The 24469-nt window shown below is 30.8% G+C and overlaps 1 protein-coding gene across 3 annotated transcripts in view; it reads right to left on the bottom strand.

The window, feature by feature from the left end:
• The window catches only part of LOC126734003 (all trans-polyprenyl-diphosphate synthase PDSS1), a 77701-nt gene that overhangs the window by 25715 nt on the left and 27517 nt on the right, over positions 1 to 24469 (bottom strand). For all 3 annotated transcript variants that reach the window (XR_007659920.1, XR_007659921.1, XM_050437512.1), the window contains exons 3-4: positions 13381 to 13566; positions 12149 to 12288 (exon numbers count right to left, since the gene is read on the bottom strand). Coding sequence is in view for 1 of the 3 variants with exons in the window: in XM_050437512.1 (XP_050293469.1) it covers positions 12149 to 12288; positions 13381 to 13566 (326 nt within the window). In the remaining 2 variants the exon portion in view is untranslated. The remainder of the gene's footprint in view (positions 1 to 12148; positions 12289 to 13380; positions 13567 to 24469) is intronic.

Below are 24469 nucleotides of genomic sequence, written 5' to 3'. Positions count from 1 at the left end.
ACTTTATTCCAGGGACTTAAAATAGTTGCAGTTTTTGTTGATTGATTCCAGATATCCAAAGTTATATTTTATAGTTATAGATTTCTAGAATATTTCTTTTATATTCCAGATATTTTTAGCAATTTCTTATATAATTTTTTTTTCGAATAAAATAATAATTTTAACCTTTATTGGCATATGAAGTTATTTTGAGTATATTCTTCGCATTTATCGTAATTTGTGATGTGTTCGCGACATTTTCCAGGTTATTTTAAGTTTTTTGGTGGTATTTGAATGTACTTCTCATGTTGTATATTTATAATTATTTATTTCTTAGTAGTTTTTAAAAAAATCCGATTTGACTGATGATAACTTTCGTAAGCAGTTAAGTGATGTCATGCTTTAAGGCAGGATAATAGGGAATGGACCCTTAGTGTTTAATTTAATTCAAAATCTAATACAATTTGTTCCAGTTAGTTTACTTTCACTAATTGAAATTATTATTAATTATTAATTTTTATTAATTATAAATTATTAATTTATTAATTACTACCTACCTATTAAGGTAAATTATTAATGAAATTAAGGTTTTTTTTTAATTTGAAGCGCCTAATTAATTAATTAACTCTTTTAAATTGTACAATTTATTTACTACACTGTTTCTAAATATTTGTAAGCATAATGTTAATAAATTGGTAATTAAATTAATGTTTTTTTTTTCAATCGTTTTTTATATGGAATTTTCGGATTGGGATGGTGAAAGCGTCTAACTACAAGCATAATTAAATTTACACCGACTGCATTTTTAAAAATTAAGAAACTTTTTAATTTAATTATGTAAATAATTAGTATTTATTCTAGAGTCATTTCAGTTCTATTAAGTAAATAAATGAGTAAGTTATCATGTTTTCTTAGCCCAAAATCCTTTTTTGTTTAATCCAAAATGCTCTTGTTGTATGGAATTTTCATTAAAGAAAACCTTAAATTACGCGCCTAATTACAATTACACCAAATGAAATTATTGATTTGTGACATTATAATTTTTTAAATTTAATGAAGTGATTTTTGTGACGCTATATTTTTAATGTAATTAAAATTTTAATTAGGCATTAATCTTGTTGTAATATTTTATTTAAATGAATGTTTTTTTTTAATTAAACATCCTTTTTTACACGAAATTTTCATTGCTTTTATAGTCTGGAAAGGCATCAAGGGTTTAATTGTAAAATTAATTACAGGAACTACGAAATTTAATTAATTATTAATTGAAGTTAACAAAAAACCTTTCAAAAAAAAGTTTTTTTATTTTTAAATAAATTTTTACTTTCAGTAATTAATATCCAAAATAACAAAATACCATTAACAGTAAAAATAAATAAATAAAATAGAATATTAATGAATGAAATATGTTTCTCTCTTTTAGCTCCTCTAAACATATATTAAAAAACTTAATTATGATAACATTTTAATTTAGTAATATGTTGATAAATTAATAATCAAATTAATGTTTTTTTTTGTTCAATCGAAAACCGCTTTTTATATGAAATTTCAGTTTGGGAAGGTGAAATTTTAATTATATTAAAAATTCAATGGCTTAGTATGATAAATTTTATAATAAACATTAATTTTATTGTAACATTTTATTTAAACGAATGTTTTCTTTAATCAAACATCCTTTCTTACACGGAATTTTCATTGCGTTTATAGTCTGGAAATAAGGTCTAATTTTTAAGATAAATTTGTAAATACTGCCAATAATTAATATCCAAAATAAGAAAATACCATTAACAATAATAATAAATAAGTAAAATACATTACAAATGAATGAAAGATGTTTCTCTCTTTTAGCTCCTCTAAGCATATTTTAAAAAACTTCATTATGATAAAATTTTAATTCGACTGAATCGGAACAAATTTTTATTAACTTTTACTTCGGCCACTGATGCATCGGTACCATATAAACCGTATAAAAATATTTTAAACCTGCTAAAGGCACCGTATCACAGATAATTTAGGCCATTCGAAAGTAAAAACGGCTGCTGGTGCTGCTGGTAAAGTCTTATGAAACTGTTCGTTTGTCATTGACCAGATATTAGCATCCATACGGTGTCGATCGCCGTTGCTCAATATTAACATTTGTCATTTGGGTAATATCTTATTTTTAACTTCTTTTTTTTGCTTTTTCGTCTGTCATTATTTTATAGAACAAACAGGTTTTATTTTATGTAAAACCGTTTCGACACCATTGCAGCTGTATTTGATTTTAAGTTCAATGTTTGATTGAGTACGGTAAATGGCTTAAATGCATCTTTAAGGTCATCACAGCTCCTACTGTCGAGTATCTTCAGTGTGTCTAGTATTTATGAGGAATGTTAATTTTTGCTATCATCTTTTTATGTTTTAAGATGTCTTTTTTACTCTAAATTTCTCAAAAAAGCGTGATTTTAATTCGGCATTTGATCGGTGCTGAGGTGTCTTATTAGTATTCAAAATGCCGATTGCTTCCAATAAAGCTTTTTTAATATCAGTAGGTCATTCTTTGTCACTATACTGTTGTTCACAGTGGATTAACAGCCCAGGAGAAATATAAGTTCCTGAAAAATAGGACAGAAAAATATACACGAAATACTTCAAATACATGAAATACTTCATAATACCGAAAAAAAATTAATGGCTTAGTGGTGTAAAATAAAAATTGACTTTCAATATCTGGAAAATGCCTATAACTAGTCAAGGACCTAAGAAGTGCCTTAACAATCTAAAAAATGGCTTCAAACATTTATAAGTTATAAATAAATTATAGCAAATAATAGACTTAAAATATCTAGAATAAAATGGGAAATTGAATTTGAATGGAGGTATGGATATTACTTCAAGTCTTCATTTACCTGAAGAAATCTACAAATATCTCTGGAATACAATACTGACTGCCAAATAACAGTCCATGTTTTTTAACTATATGGTACTAAAAATAGATTGAAATATTAGAAATTAATTTAACATTAAGTGACTTCTGCCTGGAATAATATTGAATACTGTCATAAAATATTTAAAAAGTCTCGAACACAGTAAAAGCTTTGACAGAAAAAAATAACATAGCTTTAAATATCCGGAATAAAATGGAAAATGAACCCAAGAGCCTGGAAACTAAAAGTAATTATTTAAATCTCCTGAAAATGAAAAAAAAAGCTCTAGAAATCTAGAATTTATAAAATATAGTTGTAAATACCTGGAATTATACTATGATGATAAGTGGTTCAAAGAAATAGCTTTGAGAAAAAAGCAAATATTGCTCGAAACACTAGGAAGAAATTTACATGCCAAATTCAAATGCCTGGAATATTTCATTTATAATATTATTCGTGGAAAATTGCTCCAAAAATCTAAGAAATGTATGCTTCTTGCTAAGTGAGTTGGATCTGGGGTCAAATAAAACTCAGGTTTTTTATTTCAATACTTCCGACGTTTCGGCCTATATTAGGCCATCCTCAGGGTGTTAAAAAGTAAAAGCCTTTTGGCCATGAAGATTGTACTTTTCAGTCATAAAAAGCGTATTGAACCTCGAAAAATGCTTATAATATGCACTAGTATTATTGCTTAAGTCTAAAAGAAAGTAGAACCAACTAAACATCAGTTGGTCAAAGATTAGTTCGTTAGTAAAATATTTTTGGGTCATAAAAAAACAACAATTTAAGAAATTATCTGAAATACCGGGATTAAAAAATAATTACTTCAAAACACTAAAATAAATAACTATAAATATACAGGGATACAATATACGTGCCAATAAGTAATAAATGAGAAAAGGGTTTAAATACCAGGAAAAATCTTAACATAACTTTCAATGCCTGGAAAATATTCCGAACACATCACAAATTACTATAAATGCCAAGAATACCATGCCTAGAACAGAATTGGAAATTATTGTTTTATTCCAAAAAACTGCAACATCATAGAAAATGCAGAAAAATCTGGAACTATAGAATTTGACTTTGGATACCTGGAATCAATAAAAGGTAAAAAATTATAATGATTTTAAGTCCCTGCAATAAAATAGAACATTACTCTTAGTATCTGGAATATAAAAGACTAACTATAACCGCCACAAGAAGTAATCCAAAAAGAAATAGGAAATAGCTTCAACTGCCTGGTATAAAATTGTTTATGGCCCCAACATTCTAGAAATAATAACCTTTCCAAAAGCCTGGAATAAAAGCCATTTTATTACTAGAGTAACATGTCCATCAACAGTTTGAAAATACAAGAAATTACTTGAAATATCTGAAAGATGAAAAACTGACTCCAAATGTTCTCAATAGCTTTAAATGCATAGAAAAAATAAACCACGATTTTATCTGGTCCACTTTTTAAATGAGGTAGTGTAGTGTTATTTATTTATTTATTTAGCAGTTTATTTCCAACAGGCAAAGCCCAGTTACAGAAAAATCTACAATTAATGTTTTGAAAGTGTAAACAAGTATTAAATTACTATAAATTAAATAACAAAAAGAAAGAAAAATAAAGAAAAACAAGGAAAACTTAAATTACTATAGTAACATCATGTATATATCAAAATTAAAGGAGATGTAATTAACATTAGAATGAACAAAGAAAGGGATTCATGGGACAAGGGAAAAAAGGAAGAGAAAAGAAATTATGGTAACTGTTGGTTTGTCAGAGACAAAACTAGATCCTTTATGGAGCATACAAATATGTCACAGATTAACGATACTGAATTAAAAATTCTGCACATTTGATATACGGGATCCTGAAACCTAATGTTAGTTCTGGCGCGATCTAAAGCAAAAGTGATATTTGCTCTAGAAGCAAATCGTGGTACATGAAATAGAATATCGTTCAAGAGAGGAGGAGATTTTATTTGATTATTGACCAACTTCCATAAGAATGTTACAAAATGAATTGTTCTCCTCATGGCCAGAGATTGCAGATTAAATCTACCTAACATCAGATCATGATCATGTCCCCTAACAGGATATATTCCATCCTCACGAAACATAAGGAACTTTAAAACCCTTCTCTAAACACTCTCGATGTAGCCAACATGGCATTCATAGAAAGGACACCATACCAAGGAACCGTATTCCAGTCTTGATCTAACAAAGGAAAAGTACAATAGTTTTATTGAGTTTGATTTGTTAAAGAGTCGGCTATTTCGAATGACAAAATCCAGAAGTTTCAACGAGGAGGTCACTGTCTGTTCAATATGTGACACAAATGTGAGCCTATCGTCGAATACAACCCCTAGATCTTTAAATAGAAGTACTTCTACAGAGGATTTGATTGTCTATATTGTAATTAAACAAAACAGGATCGTTGGTTCGGTGAAAGGAGATCACACAGCATTTCGAGATGTTAAGACATAATTGATTTCGACTGCACCACCCCCTAATTATGTCCAAGTTACTCTGTAAGAACAAGCAGTCCAAGATACTATTGATACACCAGAATATTTTCAGATCATCAGCATAACCTAGTCTAAGGCAGGAAATCAATTCTATAAGATCATTAATATAAAAGATAAAAAGAAGTGGGCCAAGATTGGATCCCTGTGGGACTCCAGAAGTTGAAACAAAGGTATTAGATCTGCAACCTTCCACCTGAACAAACTGTAGACGGTCAATAAGGTATGACGAAAGCAACGAAATTAGCCTTTCTGAGAAGTTGAATTGCTTGTTCAATTTTTCCAGCAGAATGCTATGATTTATCTGATCGAAAGCCTTACTGAAATCAGTATACACCACATCAACCTGACTTTTTCTATCGAGGGCTGAAGAAATATAATGAGTCTCATTACAGAGGTTAGTGAACGACCTTTTAGGAATAAAACCGTGCTGATCTATAGAGAGTAGTGATTGAACTTGGGGAAGAATATTATAATCCATTATATAAGTAATTAGGTTAAAATCAATTATATAAGTAATATATTTAATAAATTGTATCAAGTTATCCTGCGTTAAAACAAATGATAAACCATAACGTAATTGATGTTCTCACCGAAGTCGTCGTTATTAAAATTTGATTTTTTGAAAAACTACTAAAGCAAACTGAATGAAACAAAATTGTATCGAATTTAGACTTAAATTCTCCTAAAATAACTTTGGGGTGTAACGGCTCCCACCTCTTAAGTTATGACACAAGACCTTATTGGACTTCTTACCGAAGTCATTGACATTAAAATTGAATTTTCTCAAAAACTACTATGGCAAACTGTTTTACAATTAAATTCTTTTAGAATCTAATTAAGGATCCATGACTGTATAGTCAAGGCTTTTCCGTATTATCCTACCCTAAAGCATTCTATATATATATATATATATATATATATATATATATATATATATATAGATATCATCGTTAACAATAAAAAGACAGAAAATAGTGAATAAAAAGTAATTTTAATTTATAATTAAAGGCATGCTTATTTTATCAGTTTTTTAAATGTTATGCATAATTGAAATGGGCACGATGAAGGTTTTTTAAATTTTTATTTCCCAAGAAACCTTTAAGCTTAAATTTAAAAAAAAAACTTAATTTAATTAATAACTTAATAGCTAACTATTAACAACTAAATAGCTAGTTACTTGTAATTAAGTTAAAAATATTTTCATATTTAATGAATCATTTAACGTCTATTGTAGTTATAGTTAGTCGCTTAACGGCCTCTTTTAATGAACATTTTACATAAAAAGTTTATAGTTACCAATTTATGAATCGCTCTGTGAAACAATTAAATTAACGTCATAAAAATAACGTTTTAGTATCCACCAAAATTCGGCCTAAAAAGTAATAAATTTGCTGGCATAGGCATGCAATTAAAATCCGTATGTTGAATGAAATTAAATTAGGAATTTCTTAATTTGATCATAAATATTTTTATGAATAAATGCTTTCCACTTGAAAAAGGATTTTTGATTAAAAAAAACTCAATTTATGAACTTAGTAGCTTTGCAACGCTCTCTTTTTATGAAAATAATGAATCACATATAAAAGTTTGTTTCCTAGTTAAGGTTTGTACTCTACTAGGAAACAATTTAGGAAGTATTGGGTGTTTTTAGGAAACGTTCTTTGTACTAGTAATGCAAAGTTAACCTATTAAAGAAGTTATACTTTATTCTCAGCTGTCTTTTGTACGAGTAATATATCTAAAGCCTTAGATTGCGTTTCATCAAAATCTTGTAAACCTTAGCACCACTAGTATAAAATATTTCAAAAATTCTACTTTTACACTCTTATTCAACCAAAAAATCATAGTATGCAAATCCAAAATTATGCAATAATTTAGTCACATACGTTAACATCATAATTATACATTTAAATTTTCGACCACAGGTGGGCGAACGACAAAATACCAAATTACACGAGGTTCGAGCAATTCAAATTTGAAAACTGTTTGCTTTTGGATTATCTAATGTTTGTCAAGTTTTACATCTAAAAATAATACAGGAATTAACATGTATGGCAGCAATGGGGTACTTTACAAAAGAAACCGCCTTGGGTTTTTCAAAATTACTCATCTGGTGATTACAGCTTCTTATTTCGTTTGATGTTTTATGCATGTTGGTACGAAAGAAAAATTGGATACTCTTCACACATATTTAACGTGCAGCCGATATTTTATCTATTAGTCTGCGCAAGTACGAGAAGTGAATTAATTTAAGTTTTTTTTGCAACGCTCCATTGTCTCTCTTCATTATTACATACCGATGCTACTGAACATTTTATGCTTTTTAATTATATTTTTGTTTTTATTGGGTTTTTTTAATGATTGGTTTATAAAAGTTTCATATTCTAGGCATATTTTGTTAGGAAGTCCAGGCATCTAAAAATTATTAATGTAATTACGTCAAACATGGCATTTTAGTACCATTAAATAGATAAATTAGTAATTATATTAATTTATTTTTTAGTCCAAAATCTTTTTCTGGCAAGTCGAATGTTTACTACAGAAAGCTGTCAAGTATATTTTTTTATCAACAATTTATTTTAATATGAATTATTGCTCTTGACCTCAGTTTCTAAGTTTGCTACATTTTTTTCCTGTTGACCTATATCCAACAAAAAAAATAAGCAAATCTGTTTTAATATATAATTTTTATTTCATATTCAGTATTTTTAAACTGTTGCACTTTTAAAGAATCCCAAATCCAGATATCTAGGAATTATGAATGTCGAATAGCTTCTGGAATTTGAGACTTAAAGTAGTGAAACCTATAGGGTTAGTAGCTGATACAGCCACCTACTTTTGAATGCAATTTCATATTTTTAGGTCAAATAGTTATTATTTGACACTCAACTGACCCTTTATCTCCTCAGGATTTGTAATTTTTTAAGGATTTTTATTCACATGGTGTTAGATAATTATGCGACAAAAATTTAAAGGGATATTTTTCGATCTATTATAAGAATATTTTGCCCTTTGATGAATTCTGAAAACCCCTTTTGCTTCGAAGATATAGAGTGAATAAAATTTGGAACAGTAACAACATTCTTTTATCAAAAAACATATGTAAAGTTGCTCATTCTACAATAATTTGTTCGAAATAACTTTCTTCAGCCTAAATACAAGCGTTCAATCTTCTCGTCACTGATTACAAAACTCTTTCAAACACACCATGGTTGTTTCTAATCGAGTTACACCCAGCAATCTGATTTCGCAATTCGTCCAAATTCTCTACTAGAGTAGCAGAAACTTCAAAAATCCCATAAGAATCAATCCAGAGGGTTTAGGTCAAAAATCACGAGCAACCAAACTGAAATCTGGTGGTGCACCATCATTAACAACATTGCAAATCTTTTGGCCAATGGTATTTCCTTCAAAAACTAGAGCAGTGTTCCTTCCAAAAAGTTACGATCTATCTTAGTAAGTCTTGCTCGTGGAAATACCAGTCCAATTAGATAGTCACCCACAATTTCTACCTAAACATTCAAAGAGAACTAATGTTGAAATCGATCTTCATAGATATCATGCAGATTGTCCTCACACATGTTAAGGAAATATTGTATTGCTGTCTTGAGAATTTAGCATCATCAGAACTTAAAACAATGAGAATTAAAGTTTGCAAAAGGTATTGACATAATGCCATACGTGGACGATAAGTTCAATGTGGTATAGATACAACAAATATCCTTTTTACATTCATTCATTACCAGTATTGGCAATGTGTCGCGTCAAAGTACTTGGATCTTCCTCTATATTTCCAGCACATTCTTTTCGAGTTGTACCTTTCTTACTGTGATTAATCTTCCAGGCCCTGCATTTCATTTCAATCCCTATTTCACGAAGACGTCGATGAAAGCTTTCGCATAGTTTTATGTCGGGATATTAGACCCAGGGAACTATTTAATGTACAATCGACCAGCATCTAGCAAGTCCATACATAAAATGCATGTCAGTCAGTTCTTATATCTGGTAGAGGACCTATTAAGGAGCTGTCGAGTAGCCAAACTCAATACACCCCACAGGAAACTAAGCCTGAAGAAACACATTACAACCAACATAGGCAAGTGCAAGCAAGCGATGTCCCAACTTTATCTTGTCCTAGGCAGAAAGAGTGAGATGAGAAACGTAACGTAGCTGCACATCATCAAAACAGTAATGAGACCCCAACTAACGCATGCGTCCACGGTAAAAACTAGTATTAAAAGGCTCTTATCTCTATTTACTGGTTAATCAGAAACATTGACATCCACCGAGATATAAATTGGACTTCAATCCCATAATTTATACTCAAGAAAGCCACCAAATTCTACGAAAAATTAACAACTCATCCATGTCAAGATCTTCGTCATCTAACTAACTACGACGAAGTAGAAGAAAGAAGTTATCTGCTTACTAAGATTCCAGAGCAGATTCAGGCTCTCTAAACCTTATCGTAGAAACGCGGAGATCGATAGGGAAACAAGTTATAGAGACAAATTCCTAATTCACGAAAAGAAGAGCTCTTCTAAAAAAGAGCAAAGATGCACCAGGTCCAGTTGAGCTGGTTAATAGCCGGTTAGCGGTCAAACCTTGCTTGGTGAGTGGTTTAATGGGTATTCCTGTTTTACCAGGAGAGCCCTACACTACCCATCAGGAGTTAGATGTAGAGAATTCTCTCGTAAAAGAGCATTCTCCTACCTTACCAAAAAGACAACGTAGTCATCGTCAAGAATTGTAAAATACTTAGTAAACTTATCGGCGTACGCTATAATTTAATTTAATGAGTTCAACACCCCTTAAATTTTTTCCGCATGTTTCCTTAACATTCTACTTATATAAGAATTTTTAGAATATTCGTATGCATAACTTAAATGGATGCGAGTCTCTAATGGTTATGGTTTTCTACAGAGGTAAACATATTATAGTCAATATTGAAATAACGTGTTAGAAGCAGGTTTTTAATGTTATTTTTAGTATAAAATTTATAATTTAAAGTATGGAATTATGTCATTTTAGTTTTTAGAATATTATGCATAACTTAAATAAGCAAGATGAAGGTTTTTTTTAATTGAATTTTAATTCCCAAGACTTTTTTTTATTTTCGCACTAGCAAAAGTGATGAAGAAAAGTTAACTTCTGCTAAATGTTTCATTTTTATTATTGAAAAACTATTATTACAGATTTTATATAAGTTCCTTGTAATAATTTATTTCATGCAATTATGTCATTTTAATTTTTCGTTTTGTTATTAAACAGGGTATTAACCTATTATGTCATTATTTAAATGAGATATTAGGAAATTTGTCTATATAGTTAAGTTATTTTGGAACATTAATATGCATAACTTAAATGGCTAAGTTGGACGACTTTTTTTAAATTTTTACTTCCCTAATGACTTCGTTCTTTATTCACAGTATAATAGTAGTTGCCGCATTAGCAAATGAGGTATTTCATGTTCATTTAATTAGAAAATTGATAAAACCATTGCATTTGAATAAAAATAAACAAACGCAGTAATTTCTTAATATTATCCTTAAAAAAATGGTTGCTTTTTAATTAATTTTCTATTTTATTTCTAATTTTCGCATTAAATATAAAAATAAAAAAAGCTTTCGCCAACGCTATTAAGATGGCTGGAAATACTGTAATAATGGTAAAGAGGTTATTCAATAAAGTTGAAACACAGGCGGAAGTAATGGGTCTTAAAAAGATTAACGAGGACATAACTAAATGCATGTATATTAATAAAAGAACAAGAGGAGATAGGATAGGGAAAAACGTTTCAATGGCGAAGTACAATTTCGAGTTAATAGAGCAGTTGCGTCCAGTAACAAGCAGCGAACTAACTGAACTTTATGAGGAACTAGACTTTATCAAAGTAATTAAGGCCAGACGGTTGGGATGTGCTGCACATATACATCAGACTGAGAATTAAGTCCGGAAGGGCGGAGATCTATGGGGCAACATCGTTGCAGATCTTAGAGTGATGGGAATAGAATACGATCCTAAATTGAAGCCAGATAGAGAAGGATGAAAAATGATCGTGCAGTCAGCCAAGACCCACCAAGGGTTGTAGAGCTACAACTGATGATGAAGATTAGGAAATAGAGTAGTATCAATTTTATATAAATTGCTGAAAAACAATTATAATGTCATGCAACAATTTCATTTTAGTTTTAACATATGCATAACTTAAATGGTCACTATGAAAATTTTTTTGTCAAAAATTTTAATTTCCTTATCGCTTTGTTCTGTATTCAAATTATTTTTTTTTAGTTTTCGGATTAGCAATTGGAGAAATTTCCTTAGATTCAATATTGTCAATTTGGTATATTTTCCCATTTACATTCATGGGAAAATGCTAGACTTAAGCTACAAAAGATCTCCTTCACATTAAATCGTAAGTTCATCGAACCGATCAGCCTTATGTCACAAAACCCATTCAAAACCGTTGCATATAAGATATTTCTTTCCAGATAAAACGAACATCCGCATATTATCCCATACCATAACAATACACGTATTATGCACGCAAATATGAATAAATCATGACATATAGTAGACACGATCATGCGGAATCATTGCTGCTTTTGTTGTCACCTGCTACACTCATGAATGGCTTCGGGACCTTGAATGTTTAAATACGACGGTATTACAATAATTTCGTTCATATTTGGATTAAAATATTATTAATTATTTGTAATAGATAATTTCTTTAAATAGACTTACCGGTTTTCTTTGTACATGTGGTAATTCATGGCTCGGGCCATTAAAATTGCTACCATGGGCCTAAGGGCTTTACCGTTTCCATCGAAATAGTATGTCGCTATTTCGTAAAGGTCTTCTTGGTATGTGTTTCTTCTAAGAGCCTAAAATGAATTGAAAGAACAGATAATAAATAAATAAATAAATAGCTGTTCGAGCAGTCACCCACTTACAGGAAATACAAAAATCAATAATAAATAAGAATGATGCTAAAGGTATTTTAGTTTAACTTCGAAACTACAAAATATAATTAAATAAGAAGAAAAAAGAGACAAGCAGAATATTACTGCACCTACCTAGATATTAGCAAAGTGGTGAGGCATTTTGCAGACATAGTGTAAAGAGCATCTTAGTAGCATATTAGTGTTAGGACGCTCGCAATAAAACAATTACGAATTGAAGAAATTCAATTTTGACTTGAAATCTTAAAACTTAGTTAATTAAGCAGATTAATGCAGTCAATTTTACTATGTAATAGCTTATGCAAAAATGATATGGCAATAAAGTCGTCAAGATCTTAAAAGGTATTAAAGAGATAATAATAATTCCTTTAACAAAAAATTAATAAATCAGTACTTTCGAGAACTTTTCCATCTGTCCTGAAAAAAGCTTTGCTAAATTTAAAACAAAATAGAAATAAAACATACAAATAAATAAAATACAGACACAAAAAACTTAAAATGAAAAAAATAAAAAAAATAAAATTAAAAAAGTTAAAATTCAATATTGTGTAACTACATCCAAGTGATAAATCAAATAACTTTATTAACTTCTAATATTTGATTAAAGAAATTGAAAATATCCTTGAATCTCATCAAGATATATCTGATAGAACTAATTGAACCATGATTCATACCCACGTTCGTGACTCCCCACTTAATTTAATAATTCACTATTAAAAACAAAAGGTTCAATTTAACCGTTGTGGGTGCAACTCCATGTAATATATAGTTTCTTTATCTGTACGTCCTCGAGTATCCATAATTTTTACATAGTTAAAGGCCGCAGCAATTACTTTACTTTACAAGTTTCATCTTATAATTACAACAATTGCACATCATTGTTAAAAAAAAAGAACAATAATATTTTCAATTAGTTAAGCCTATTGTTGAAGATACTAGACCCAGATGAGCTTTCAGTCGAAACGTTATTGATGTCAAGTAAGTGGAATGTTCTGGAGATAAATGAATACTTACGGTTTTAATATAACTATAAACTTCTTTGAGGTCGTCCTCTAGTAATCTATAAGGGTCGACTTGGTATTCTGGCATTGGTCCAGGTTGGTGGGTGTTCATGGTCGCGTAAGTTCGTATGGTTTCCGATGGGGCAGCTGTGTGACCCAGAGGGGTGGGTTGTAAGGGTGATAATCGGTTTTGTTGGGTCTGAAAGAGAAAAATAAATGAGTAAAGGTTATGCAGTAATAAAAAATGGATATGAATTAAAGTAAATAGTGTTTTATACATCAGATATGGGATAGGGATATATTTAAATAAGAATTGAGTTTTTTCATTTTTGTCATATTGCCGTTTTATTTTTAAATTACTGACTGGATTTTCTGGAAATTATGTTTTTTTTGGCGTATTTTACCCAATTACCTACATAAAACATAATTTTGTTATGATAACTTAGAGTGGGATCGGGATATAGAAACGAAAATTGACCATTTCCTCTTTTTTCTATATAAACATTTAATTTTTAAATTACTGACTAGACCACCTGGAAGACAGCCAATTAGGTACGAAAATAGCATTTCTTATAATAAGTTAAACTGAGATGGGAAATTCTATTACAAAACGTATTATGTGTACTTGCTGTAGGTAAGATTATAAATGTAGAATGAAAAGAGATCTCGGAAATAACTGAGTACTAGATATGCTCTAAATCATATGAAAAAGAATAAGACACCGGATGAAGATGAAATTCTGATCGAAATACTTAAAGAAGGAGATGTTTTTATGTCAAGATTGTGCATACTATTCAATCAATGTATAGAACAAGGAAATATACTCTATATTATTAGACAAGAAAGGAGATAAAACGAATTTAGAGATTCGCCTGATATCATTATTATCGCAAGTATGCAAGCTATTTACAAAAATTCTTACGAATAGACTGACCAATAAGTTAGAGCTATACCAGCCAGATGAACAAGCTGTGAGTTATGTTTTTGAACGTTGCATGATGTTGCAATCGCTTGCAAATGCAATAATAGGCTTCAGGTATTCCAGCTTCATTAAACAATACTATGGGATGCTCTGGTATCTATTGTAGTGTGGACGCGAATAGAAGATATCGAAGAATCGAAATACTTATTAGGTCTAAGCTTTCTTATCTAGGTTAAAGTAACTTGATTTAATAATAAAGATATTTCACTTATTACCCTCAGGTAAAGATAAAGAAGTAGTTGGTGAGAATTAAAACATACTTAAGTAGGAGTTGTTAAATGAATTGCAGCTTTCATCTTAATTATGATTTTAATATTATAGTTTACGACATTTGGTAATAGTCGGATTCAGCTATGAGATGTCCATACTCTTTGACCAATAATAAACTATAAATAACTAGTAAATGGAACGATGGTAATTTTTGAGATGGAGTTTATGCTCAGCCCCACTAAAGTATACCATTCTTCTACGATACTTTTTCCTCATATGAGGTTGTCTAGTGAGTCCTTAAATTGCTTTTAGCCATGATAGGAATATCATTAGGGTATTCTATGCAGGTGTAGTTCTATGTGGAGCGGTTCATCAATTACTAGATTCCACAACAAGGCTGAAAAGAAATCTCTTGAAAACGATTATAGATGTAAAGAAATTATTATGGAAAATCAAAATTTATTACTGGACGAAGTGTTCATATAGGTTCTATAAAATTTTAGTTTTATTGTAAATAATTTAAAATATTTCTATTTTGCTAATAAATCTAATGAACAGTATACCCACTTTAGTGTAATTTTAACCCATTAATGGTATTAGTCTATTAGCTCAATAATAAGAGTGCTATAGATTTTTGTATCGTATAAAAGTCATTATTCGAGCCCTTCTAATTTTCCTTGAATCCCTTAAATTGATTGCCAAGTCACCTTCTACATTTTTTAATGTTAAATATACGAAACCCATCAAAATACAAAGATACATAAGACAAGGGCTATCTCCAAAATTATAGCCATTATAGCGACATCATCTGATGATGCCTAATACAGGCGAAACACTTGTAATCCTTGGACCTTAAATTTAATATACTTGAGACCAGTGACTTGGAGTTTACTTTATTACTATTTCCTCAATATTTGCCGCTTTAATCTTAAAAACGTCACTCTTTAAATAAGAAAAAGTCCAAAGTTGTTAAATCTGGAGACCTGGGTGGCCATTCAAAGCTGGCCCTTCTGTTAATCAATCTTCATGGAAATACATCATCCAGGTACTCACGGACAGATCTTGCAAAATGAGGAGGCCTTATTTACAAACCTTACCGAGTAGACCTGGAGAGTTAGAGAGATTATTTACAATCTTGTACAAAGTCAAAAATATCCAAAATAGTACGTCTCTTTTCCAATTCTAAGATTTTAAAATGTGAACGAGCATTAGAGAAATACTAATTCTCAACGAAAAAGTGAGTCCTGTAACAAATGAATCTTAAAAACCGGATCTGTATCTTTTCAAGACTCTCGATATTATTCTTGTATCTAGGACTCCAAATGACTGAGGCAAACTGGATGTTACTAACCACATATGAATAACAGAGAGTTATCATGGTCTTATGATTATGAAAGTCAGCACACTTTCTCTTGATAAACCCCAGTATTTTATTGCAATCGTTAACTAGTTGATCAATATGCAAGGACATTTTGGAGTCAAATAGAACACCCAAGTGCCTTATAGGTGAGACCAAGACACTACCACGTACTAAGTCTATAATTAAATTTAATAATTTGAGATTTATGGAAGAATGATAGTACCGAATATTTATCAAAGTTTAAATATAGTTAATTAGGCAGACAAGATTTGCTTGCAAAGTCTCACAATCAAGCACAGAGTCGACTCGGACAAAACTTTTTAGGGCATCAGCATAGCACAGGAACAAGCCGTATTCAAATAAAATTTTGATATTATTGATTTAAATTATAGAGTAAGGACCAAGATAGAATCCCTAAGGAATTCCAGAAAATGTTGAAAATCTTGCAGAACAAAAGCCCAGTAGGGCATTTATCTCATTAACAGCTCTGCCAGTCTGTTAATCATGAACAAGCCTTGTTAAACGCTATTGAGTTATATTTAATTCTAAGTTTTTTAGATAGACTAGTTTTTTGAAAAGTTTAGATAGTAGGAATATTAGATTCTGGAGTATTTCCAGAAGGAAAAACTCCAGAAGAAAGAAACTGATTAAACAGTAAGATTAAGCCGAACACCCTTTTGCGAAAATAGCTGGAATTTCATTTGGCCCTGCACCCTTTTTCTCAACTAAAGCCTTGAGAACCTCAATCTGACCTTGCACAGAGATTTATTTTTGGTTTGACCACAACATTTGAATAATTTCTTAGTAGATGGATTTTGGAGCAGTAAACTCCAAAAACCATAAACAGTTAAAAAATTAGAAAATAATTGCTTACATCTCTTGCCATTTCATTTTTCAACACCATCTCACTAGGAGTTCTACAATTGAACGTTATTTTTGAGACAAATTGCCAAATTTTTTTATTCTGTACAATTTCGCTCTCTATATTAGTGAAGCAATATGAGGAAAACTGCTTTTAAGAGAGTTTTTTTCTTTATTTATATTATTTATTTTGCTATGAAATATATTAACATTATCATTTATATTTTGGAGATAAACAAAGAATGCCTATCAATCATGTTTAGTTCTGTGTGTATATCATTTGCCTATTTAAAGTTTGGTTATTCCTTTATTTGTCAAATTTATTTTAACGCAGGAGAACATTTGTTAAATTAGAACTCAAGGGAGGAGTGGTTAATGTTTTCAGGTAACACAGGCCTATCATAATGGAACAAATTATTAATAAATAATTTGTTACAAGACACCATATTCGACAACCTGGACTTTGCATTAACTACGTTTCTAAATGCAAAAGGCTAGCATCAGAAAAAGATTCCGACATCTTACAGTAATTAGAAGGTACATTAAATGGTTTAAAATAGCTGTTAGTTATTATTTATGATTTTATATAAATATAGTCTTTTTCCGAAACCAATTATTAACTTAATTAATAAAAAGCGAAAAACAACAACGTGAAACGTGTGTAATCGCATTAAGTTTCCCTAATGAAAAAAATAATTATTTAAGCTCTGATTGTCGAGGCGCGCGCTGTATGCGAGTAAAAGTTGTCCATCCACGTAAAAATCGTTGCAATTTTCGATTTCTATCAAAGAAATCTTATACGCAGGTCGTCGTTGTCGCTTCAGCACCTGTTATTTCTCTTATTTTAATTTGTTTGGCATAGAAGAAAATAAAAGAGTAATATTTGTGATTAAATAAAATTGATTCCTTCTGAGGGCTTGGATAAGGCTCTATATCCCCCTATTAAATTCAAAAAGTTTTAATAATTTGTCCCTACGATAGTTTCCTATCCAGTACTCTGTAATGGAAACTCGATATAGTTTGATCCTTTTGATGCCTATAAGTCGGTCTTAATAACAAAAAAAAAATTGTCTACATTGGCATGAAGACCTCGCAATGCGTTAAGCAACTTTTAACTTATTTATATTTAATTAATAAGTGTGTGTGTGTTAGAGTTACATAACCTATTAGCACTTGACACAGAAATCCTGACACACATTCCGTATGAACCATTATTTCGATAATCACTAGGTAATCGATACTTTTATCAATGCGAAACTAAATGCCAGGTACTTAATCTAATTAGGAACCTCACTTGTCTGTATTCATTCTAACAGTAAGAACAAAGAAAAGAGAAATGGCTAACCTAGACATTGAAAATGCAAATCGCAAAGAAAATAAATAAATAAATTATTAAATTCTCTGCTGCAGTGTGTCGTTTCGCCGACATTGTTTACGAATCATTGATCTCTTCGTTCTTTCTTTTTTATTTCACTTTTTAAGATTAGAGATCTTGCACCACTTACGTAAACGGTAAAAGCAACTGTTATTAATTCAGTATTGAGATATTTATTTTTTTGGGATGGAATAGAAGCCGGATAGAGGAAAAGTAGAAATTAACTTGATTAACTTTTCAAACCAATCAAATAAATCTTAAAATAAAAATGAGCACCTGTTATATGGAATCCAACTGCGGTACTTCTTTCATTAAAATTTCTTAGAATTTATTCACGTTTCCTTTTTTAATATAAAATGATGAGCACGATGGATAGTTATGTCCTATATATAGTTATGTATATTAAAAAAGAAGCAGTAGTGAAAACATACGATTAGATACATAAAAGCTAACCGAATAAGATGGACAGGTCATTTAGTAAAATAGGAAAACCGCAGAAAGATAAAGACGGTATTCTTTGAGAAACCAGATGGCAGAAGATCAATGAGTAGACGGAGAAAAGGATGGAAAGATGCTGTTGGAGCAGATTTGTCTAGGATGGGAGTACAAATGGACAAATGGAAGCATCGGACCTTAGGAGATGGAGAGCAGTAGTGAATGTTCCTAAGACTCACCCAGAGTTGCAGAGCCAGGAAAGAAGAAGAAGAATAATAAAAAAAAACTTTCTTAATACTTGAAATATATGTGGGAAAATAGTAACTTGTACATTTTTTGACTTTTCTCCATCTCTATTCAGTTCTATACATACGTCAGACCTAATCTCATTGCGATCGTTCATGACTCTGCGGCCTTAGTTGGGTTTTTTGTCATTTCCTTTCTCAGCCAAGCCTTGTATCGCTCTAAAATGATGATTTTCTTATGTAGTTGAACCATTCACAGACGAGAAGCACCATTTCGTAGCGATTGTCAATGATTCATGGATCTAAGACGGGTTTTTATGCGGAAAAATTAGTAAAAAGTATATTTTTTTACTTTCTAGTCACGTCATGAAATTCCTTCAAATTATAATTTTCTTATGTAGGGAAACCATCCACAGACAAAAAAGATCACTTCTTAATAGTATTATAATAATATAATTATATAATATTTATGGTTAACAGTTATTATAATAACGTATATAACAAAAAATGTATTCCTAATTTCTTTACTAATAGATAGGACGTTTTAATAAAGTGCAAATAACAAATTAAAAAATAAGAATCAAAAATCATAAAATAAATTCAAAGAACTCAAATTTCATTTCAAATCAATCAACCTCAAAATGAAAATGACCAATTAACTTGTGGCATTTTATATGGAACGTCTATTAAGTTCAAACTTATCTGCTAATTAATTAATTAATTTCATTCAATTGTGTGTTTTTAAGATTCAAAAATAAAGAACATGGAAAAAATAAAAAGTCAAGTTTCATTTCAAATCAGTCGACCTCAAAATGAATATGACCAGTTAACTTGTGACCTTTTATATGGAACTCCTGTAAATACCAAGGAAAAATTAATGCCTAATTTGTTTGTTAATTAATTAACTTGATAGAATGTTATGTAATTAAGACTTAAAAAAATCTGGAAATATAAAACAACTTAAGATATATTCAAGGAACTTAAGTTTTATGTCAAATCAGTCAATTTCAAAATGAAAATGACCAGTTAATATACTATATATTGGAATGACCATATTAATAGTAATAATAAATTATATTATTATTAGTCAGATATAGCGTCGAAGGACTATTTCCTAAAACGCTTTCCACCCAATACATCCAGGAATTTAAAGATTAATGGCCACAAAGCCGACGAAATTAAACATGGTCGTTTTATAATTAATTTTTAAGCTATTGTGTCCCAATGCAACATAAAATAATTTATTTTTTAATGAATTCCTAATTTCTTTACAAATTGGAAGAAAATCACAAATGAGATTGAAAACCCTAAGCATCAATTACTACAAATCAACCAAATTTCAATAAGATAATTAAAAATTACCTTATGATAATGCAAAAACCCCATTCATTCTTCTCAAAGGGACCAACATACAAAATTTAGTGTGAAGGTTGTGTATGGCTTTTAAAGGCCTGATGATGCTCTGGCTAGAGTGAAACACGTGTAGCCTGTGATTATATGTTGTGAGACCGTGACTTTGTGTTTTCTTTGTTTTCGTCAATTTTTTTTATCTTCTATATAGAACATGTGAAAATTTAATGTCTGTAAACAAGACACCAAGTACAGGGAAACCCTGGACAAAGTAAGGTACAAGGTCATAAAGGAGAGTCAAAGAACCAGATTACCAATTTACTTGGAGCCTTCTATATGGATCCCTGAATCACATCCAATAAATAATGTTTTAATTAAATGGTTCCTACTTAGTTGACTGTTACTCTCATTGAGACATCAACAGTCGCACACATAGCAATCTCCCAATATAATAATATATTCCTATATATTCCCAGCAGTATTCCGCTTTACAGATGATGTAAGAGAAACAAAATGAAAGCAGGACAATAAAATTTAGAAAAATAAGAAAAAAATTATTAGATTAAATATTTAATTTCCTAATTAATACTCAATTTCTTTGCTAATTAAGAAGTTCCTACTTACACGACTGTTCACCTCATTGAAAAATCAACAGTCACCTACATAACAAACTTTTTGCCCCCACAAACGTTCACAATTACTTAAAGGGAAAAAGTGTGACAATTATATTAAATATAATAACTATTACATACCAAGCGGCATAAAATTCCCCTTATAAGGATCACGGTAGTTCTCTATTAATCCAGTTATCGTAACCGTATGCGAAAACGCGAAACCGGGTAGTGAATGATGCTGTATTCACTTTCACATTCCGTAAAGAAATCTGGGTCGAGTGAATCCTGTTTGAGCGACGCCCTGTATATTATTAAACACCTGTTGGTGGTTTGCTTCTTTTTGACTGATTTGTCTTTAAAGTTGAATTTTGTCGGGCTGATATTTAAAATGGTACTACGGGATTTATGGCGAGGTCGTACCGTTACAAGTTAACTTAATACCAAGGTTGGTCAGACAACGTTTAGAAAATAAGACTCGAAGTAATACAGTTCTTAGCTCATCAGGTTCCAAAGGATATTTGGGAAGGCTTAAAAAATGCTGGAGGTAAACTCGTTTAAGGTCAAAGCTCCATTAAGAATCCATTCCAATATCTGAGGACATGAGGTGTTAAGACTTACTTGATCTTCCATCTTTCACATGAATGATCAACTGATATTGCATGGTATTCTGGTGAAGTATTCTCAATAGCAGCTTTTACAGGAATATAGCTTTAATAAGTTCCAGTAAATTTTAAAAAATTTAATCCAAGTCTGTGGAAACATCCAGGGAGTCCAAATCAAAAAACCAGGTGTATATGTTTGTAGAAATTTTCCTTTGCCAATTTCTTCAACCTTCATTATACGTATTTTAAATCCTATTGTCTCTCCAAAAACACATATTGGTCGTGTTAATTGAAAATTTTGTAATAATTAAGTAGTTTTTCTAATAAATTCACCGAAACACGACGACGACGACGACGACGGTTTCTTAACCTGAGTTTGTCCAAGGGCATGATTTTTGTTTGCATGATCATTGTGTCTCGACGAATTTCTAATATTTATCAAATAGAAGTTGCAAAGTAATGTTGGTAAATTATATTAAACTCGGCATTGGTGGATTTACTATTTACTTTTGCTTCAAGGTACTAATCAGTAGGCTGGTTAGAATTTGGTTTTTTTTTTGGGAGATTCATGATAGCAATAGGATGAGATAATGATATAAATAAAATGTCTGATTCATAGAGTGAAGAATAAAAAGAAGAAACTGTGGACAACATTGATTAAATAGTGACAAAACCTATTCAACAGAGCCCAAGATGTCCATGGCAACTTAAGCAGTAGACAATAGACTTTCTTTAGCAATTTCGGTCCCAATTGGATCAATCAGTAATCCTTCAGAGGAAGGCATACTCTAAATATCTTTCTCATATTCTTTCTCCTTAAATTAACAAAACTAACCCCACTCCCTAACTGAATGGTGAACGTTAAAGCAATGCAAATCCAATCTTTTACTGAATAAGTAAATTACTGAACGTAATAATAAAATATTTTATCTACGTTGAAAAAATGCCACGATGTTCGTATGAGAAAGATTTGAGTAAACCTGCCAAATGTCGAATTCATTAAGCAATATTGTAGACTTATAATCGTTTCAAACAATTTCATTATTTTTTCGAGGGGCATTTACGATATTATAAAGACGTATTCTTCCTATTTCATGCCAACTGTGTCAACCTGATCACTGACAACAGTGTTCTTACCGTTTATTCCAAGTAAGTGCTGACCTGGTCTTGAGTAAATCTTGTAATAGAGAATAAAACCATTATTGGAAAGACTATTGCCTTGACTGGAAGAATCAATGATTTCATTAAGACTGCAAGATCTACAGGAACGTTTCAGACTTGTCTCTATCATAATTAATCAATTTAAATTTTTTTATCAGTTAGTACTATACCAATCTAATATATTTAACTGATGGTTACTATAGGATTCGTCCTTTGATCAAACATTTAGTGGAGCTCTTCGAATAGAAGTTCCTATACATCAAGGAAATGAATTTTACAATCAAGATCAGCAACTTCACAAATTCTTTCTTCCTATAGTAAATATGTTCAAAATGCTCATCACTGTGACGCTTTCACATGTTTGCATCAAGATTCAACTCAAATAATTATTTATACGTGAGCCAAAGACTTTAACAAATAACCCATACCGAACATTTCCAATTACGTCAATTCTCATCCACTCAATTCATTCAATTTCCTAGTCGAAACCAGACTGAGTAAACAATCGAATCTGACATATAACAAGAAAATAATTACATTCTCACAGAGGGGTGCCGCGATTGATTAATCCAATAAACTAACGCGGGAACAATCATAATCACCCGCGAATTACATAAATTATTCAAATTTCTTGTTTCGTAAAAGGCCGTCTGCGTTGTTCAACGAAATCGGCAGTTTTATTTGATGAACGCATGTAGAAAACAACGCCACGCCTAAATAGTTAAATGAAAGTAAAGTATACGCATACATTTTGTCTTCTTTTTTATTTGGTTAAAGTATGTTTTCTTTAAAGGTTTTTTTTATTTATTCAGGTGGTGTTGGAACACGGAATAGCACTCCTAATTATTAAGCAAATACTAGATCAGCTTAGTAAAAGGTATGAAGGATGTAGGCACTGTGACTGAATCAGCTACTAAAGAAATGCTTGCTACAGTTACCAATGTATGAAACTTTCCATCATCTTAGTTAATTCAGAGACTAGTTTTCAAAGAGTATAACTCATAAACTTAGCACAAGCTTTTCACTTTTTCACTTGCATTATAATCATTCTAAAATTGTAAGAGTTCTGTTGACTTTTTTTTTCTGGATGATTTAATGATTTCTTTGAAGTCTACCAGATCTGAAAAGTTGCTAGAAGTTCTAAATTTTCTTTTGAGAAAAACTCATTCCTTTCATATAAGTCCGAACCTTCTCTTTGAAAACTTCTCTTGAATGAACTTTGATGTTTAACGGTTTCAATATAAGCAATATCTTTTGTCCGATCTTTCAGCTTTTAATAATTTATTAAATGAAACATTCATTTATTTAGCTTTTCAGCTTTTTCCATTCTTCCTTCATATCTTCTTGCATTAAAATATTCCAGGAAAAAGAACAAAATAAAATCTGCCATATGAAAACATTCGCGTACAAATAAATTGATATTTCCATAATCAAGAATCCGTGGTACTACAGGTACCTTATAATATTCGTCTGATGAAAAAAGAAGAGCCATGAAATCTAACCGCCTCGGCTATTTCGCGGTCAGTTGCCGAAGAAAGTAACATGTGACCCAGTTAGGGTACACCAAGGCCACTCTCACTTGGTTGGACTCACGGTATGCTTGGGTATACCATTTGTCATACCAGAACGATAATATTTGTTTAGAGTAGAGAGAAGTGCCGTCGATTGGTGAGCCGGTGGGCAAGTAAATGTAATTCGTTGGTAAATGATGAGCTCTCTCTGATTATAGTATTTGATTCCGTATTTCATCCTTTGCTTGGGTATTATAAGATGTTCATTCAACCAAGTTAGATGTATCTTTGCTGATGACAAAAACTGAAAGCGGATGCTGAAGAAAACTTGTATTTACAGTTCTTATTTTCCAATGCAATATCAAACTGAATGTACAAGCCTAAATTACTTAATTG

The sequence above is a fragment of the Anthonomus grandis genome, chromosome 3 (genome assembly GCF_022605725.1).
Source record: "Anthonomus grandis grandis chromosome 3, icAntGran1.3, whole genome shotgun sequence".
NCBI lineage: Eukaryota > Metazoa > Arthropoda > Insecta > Coleoptera > Curculionidae > Anthonomus > Anthonomus grandis.
The sequence above is the reverse complement of the archived record's forward strand: the minus strand, read 5'-3'. Positions and strand labels throughout refer to the sequence as shown.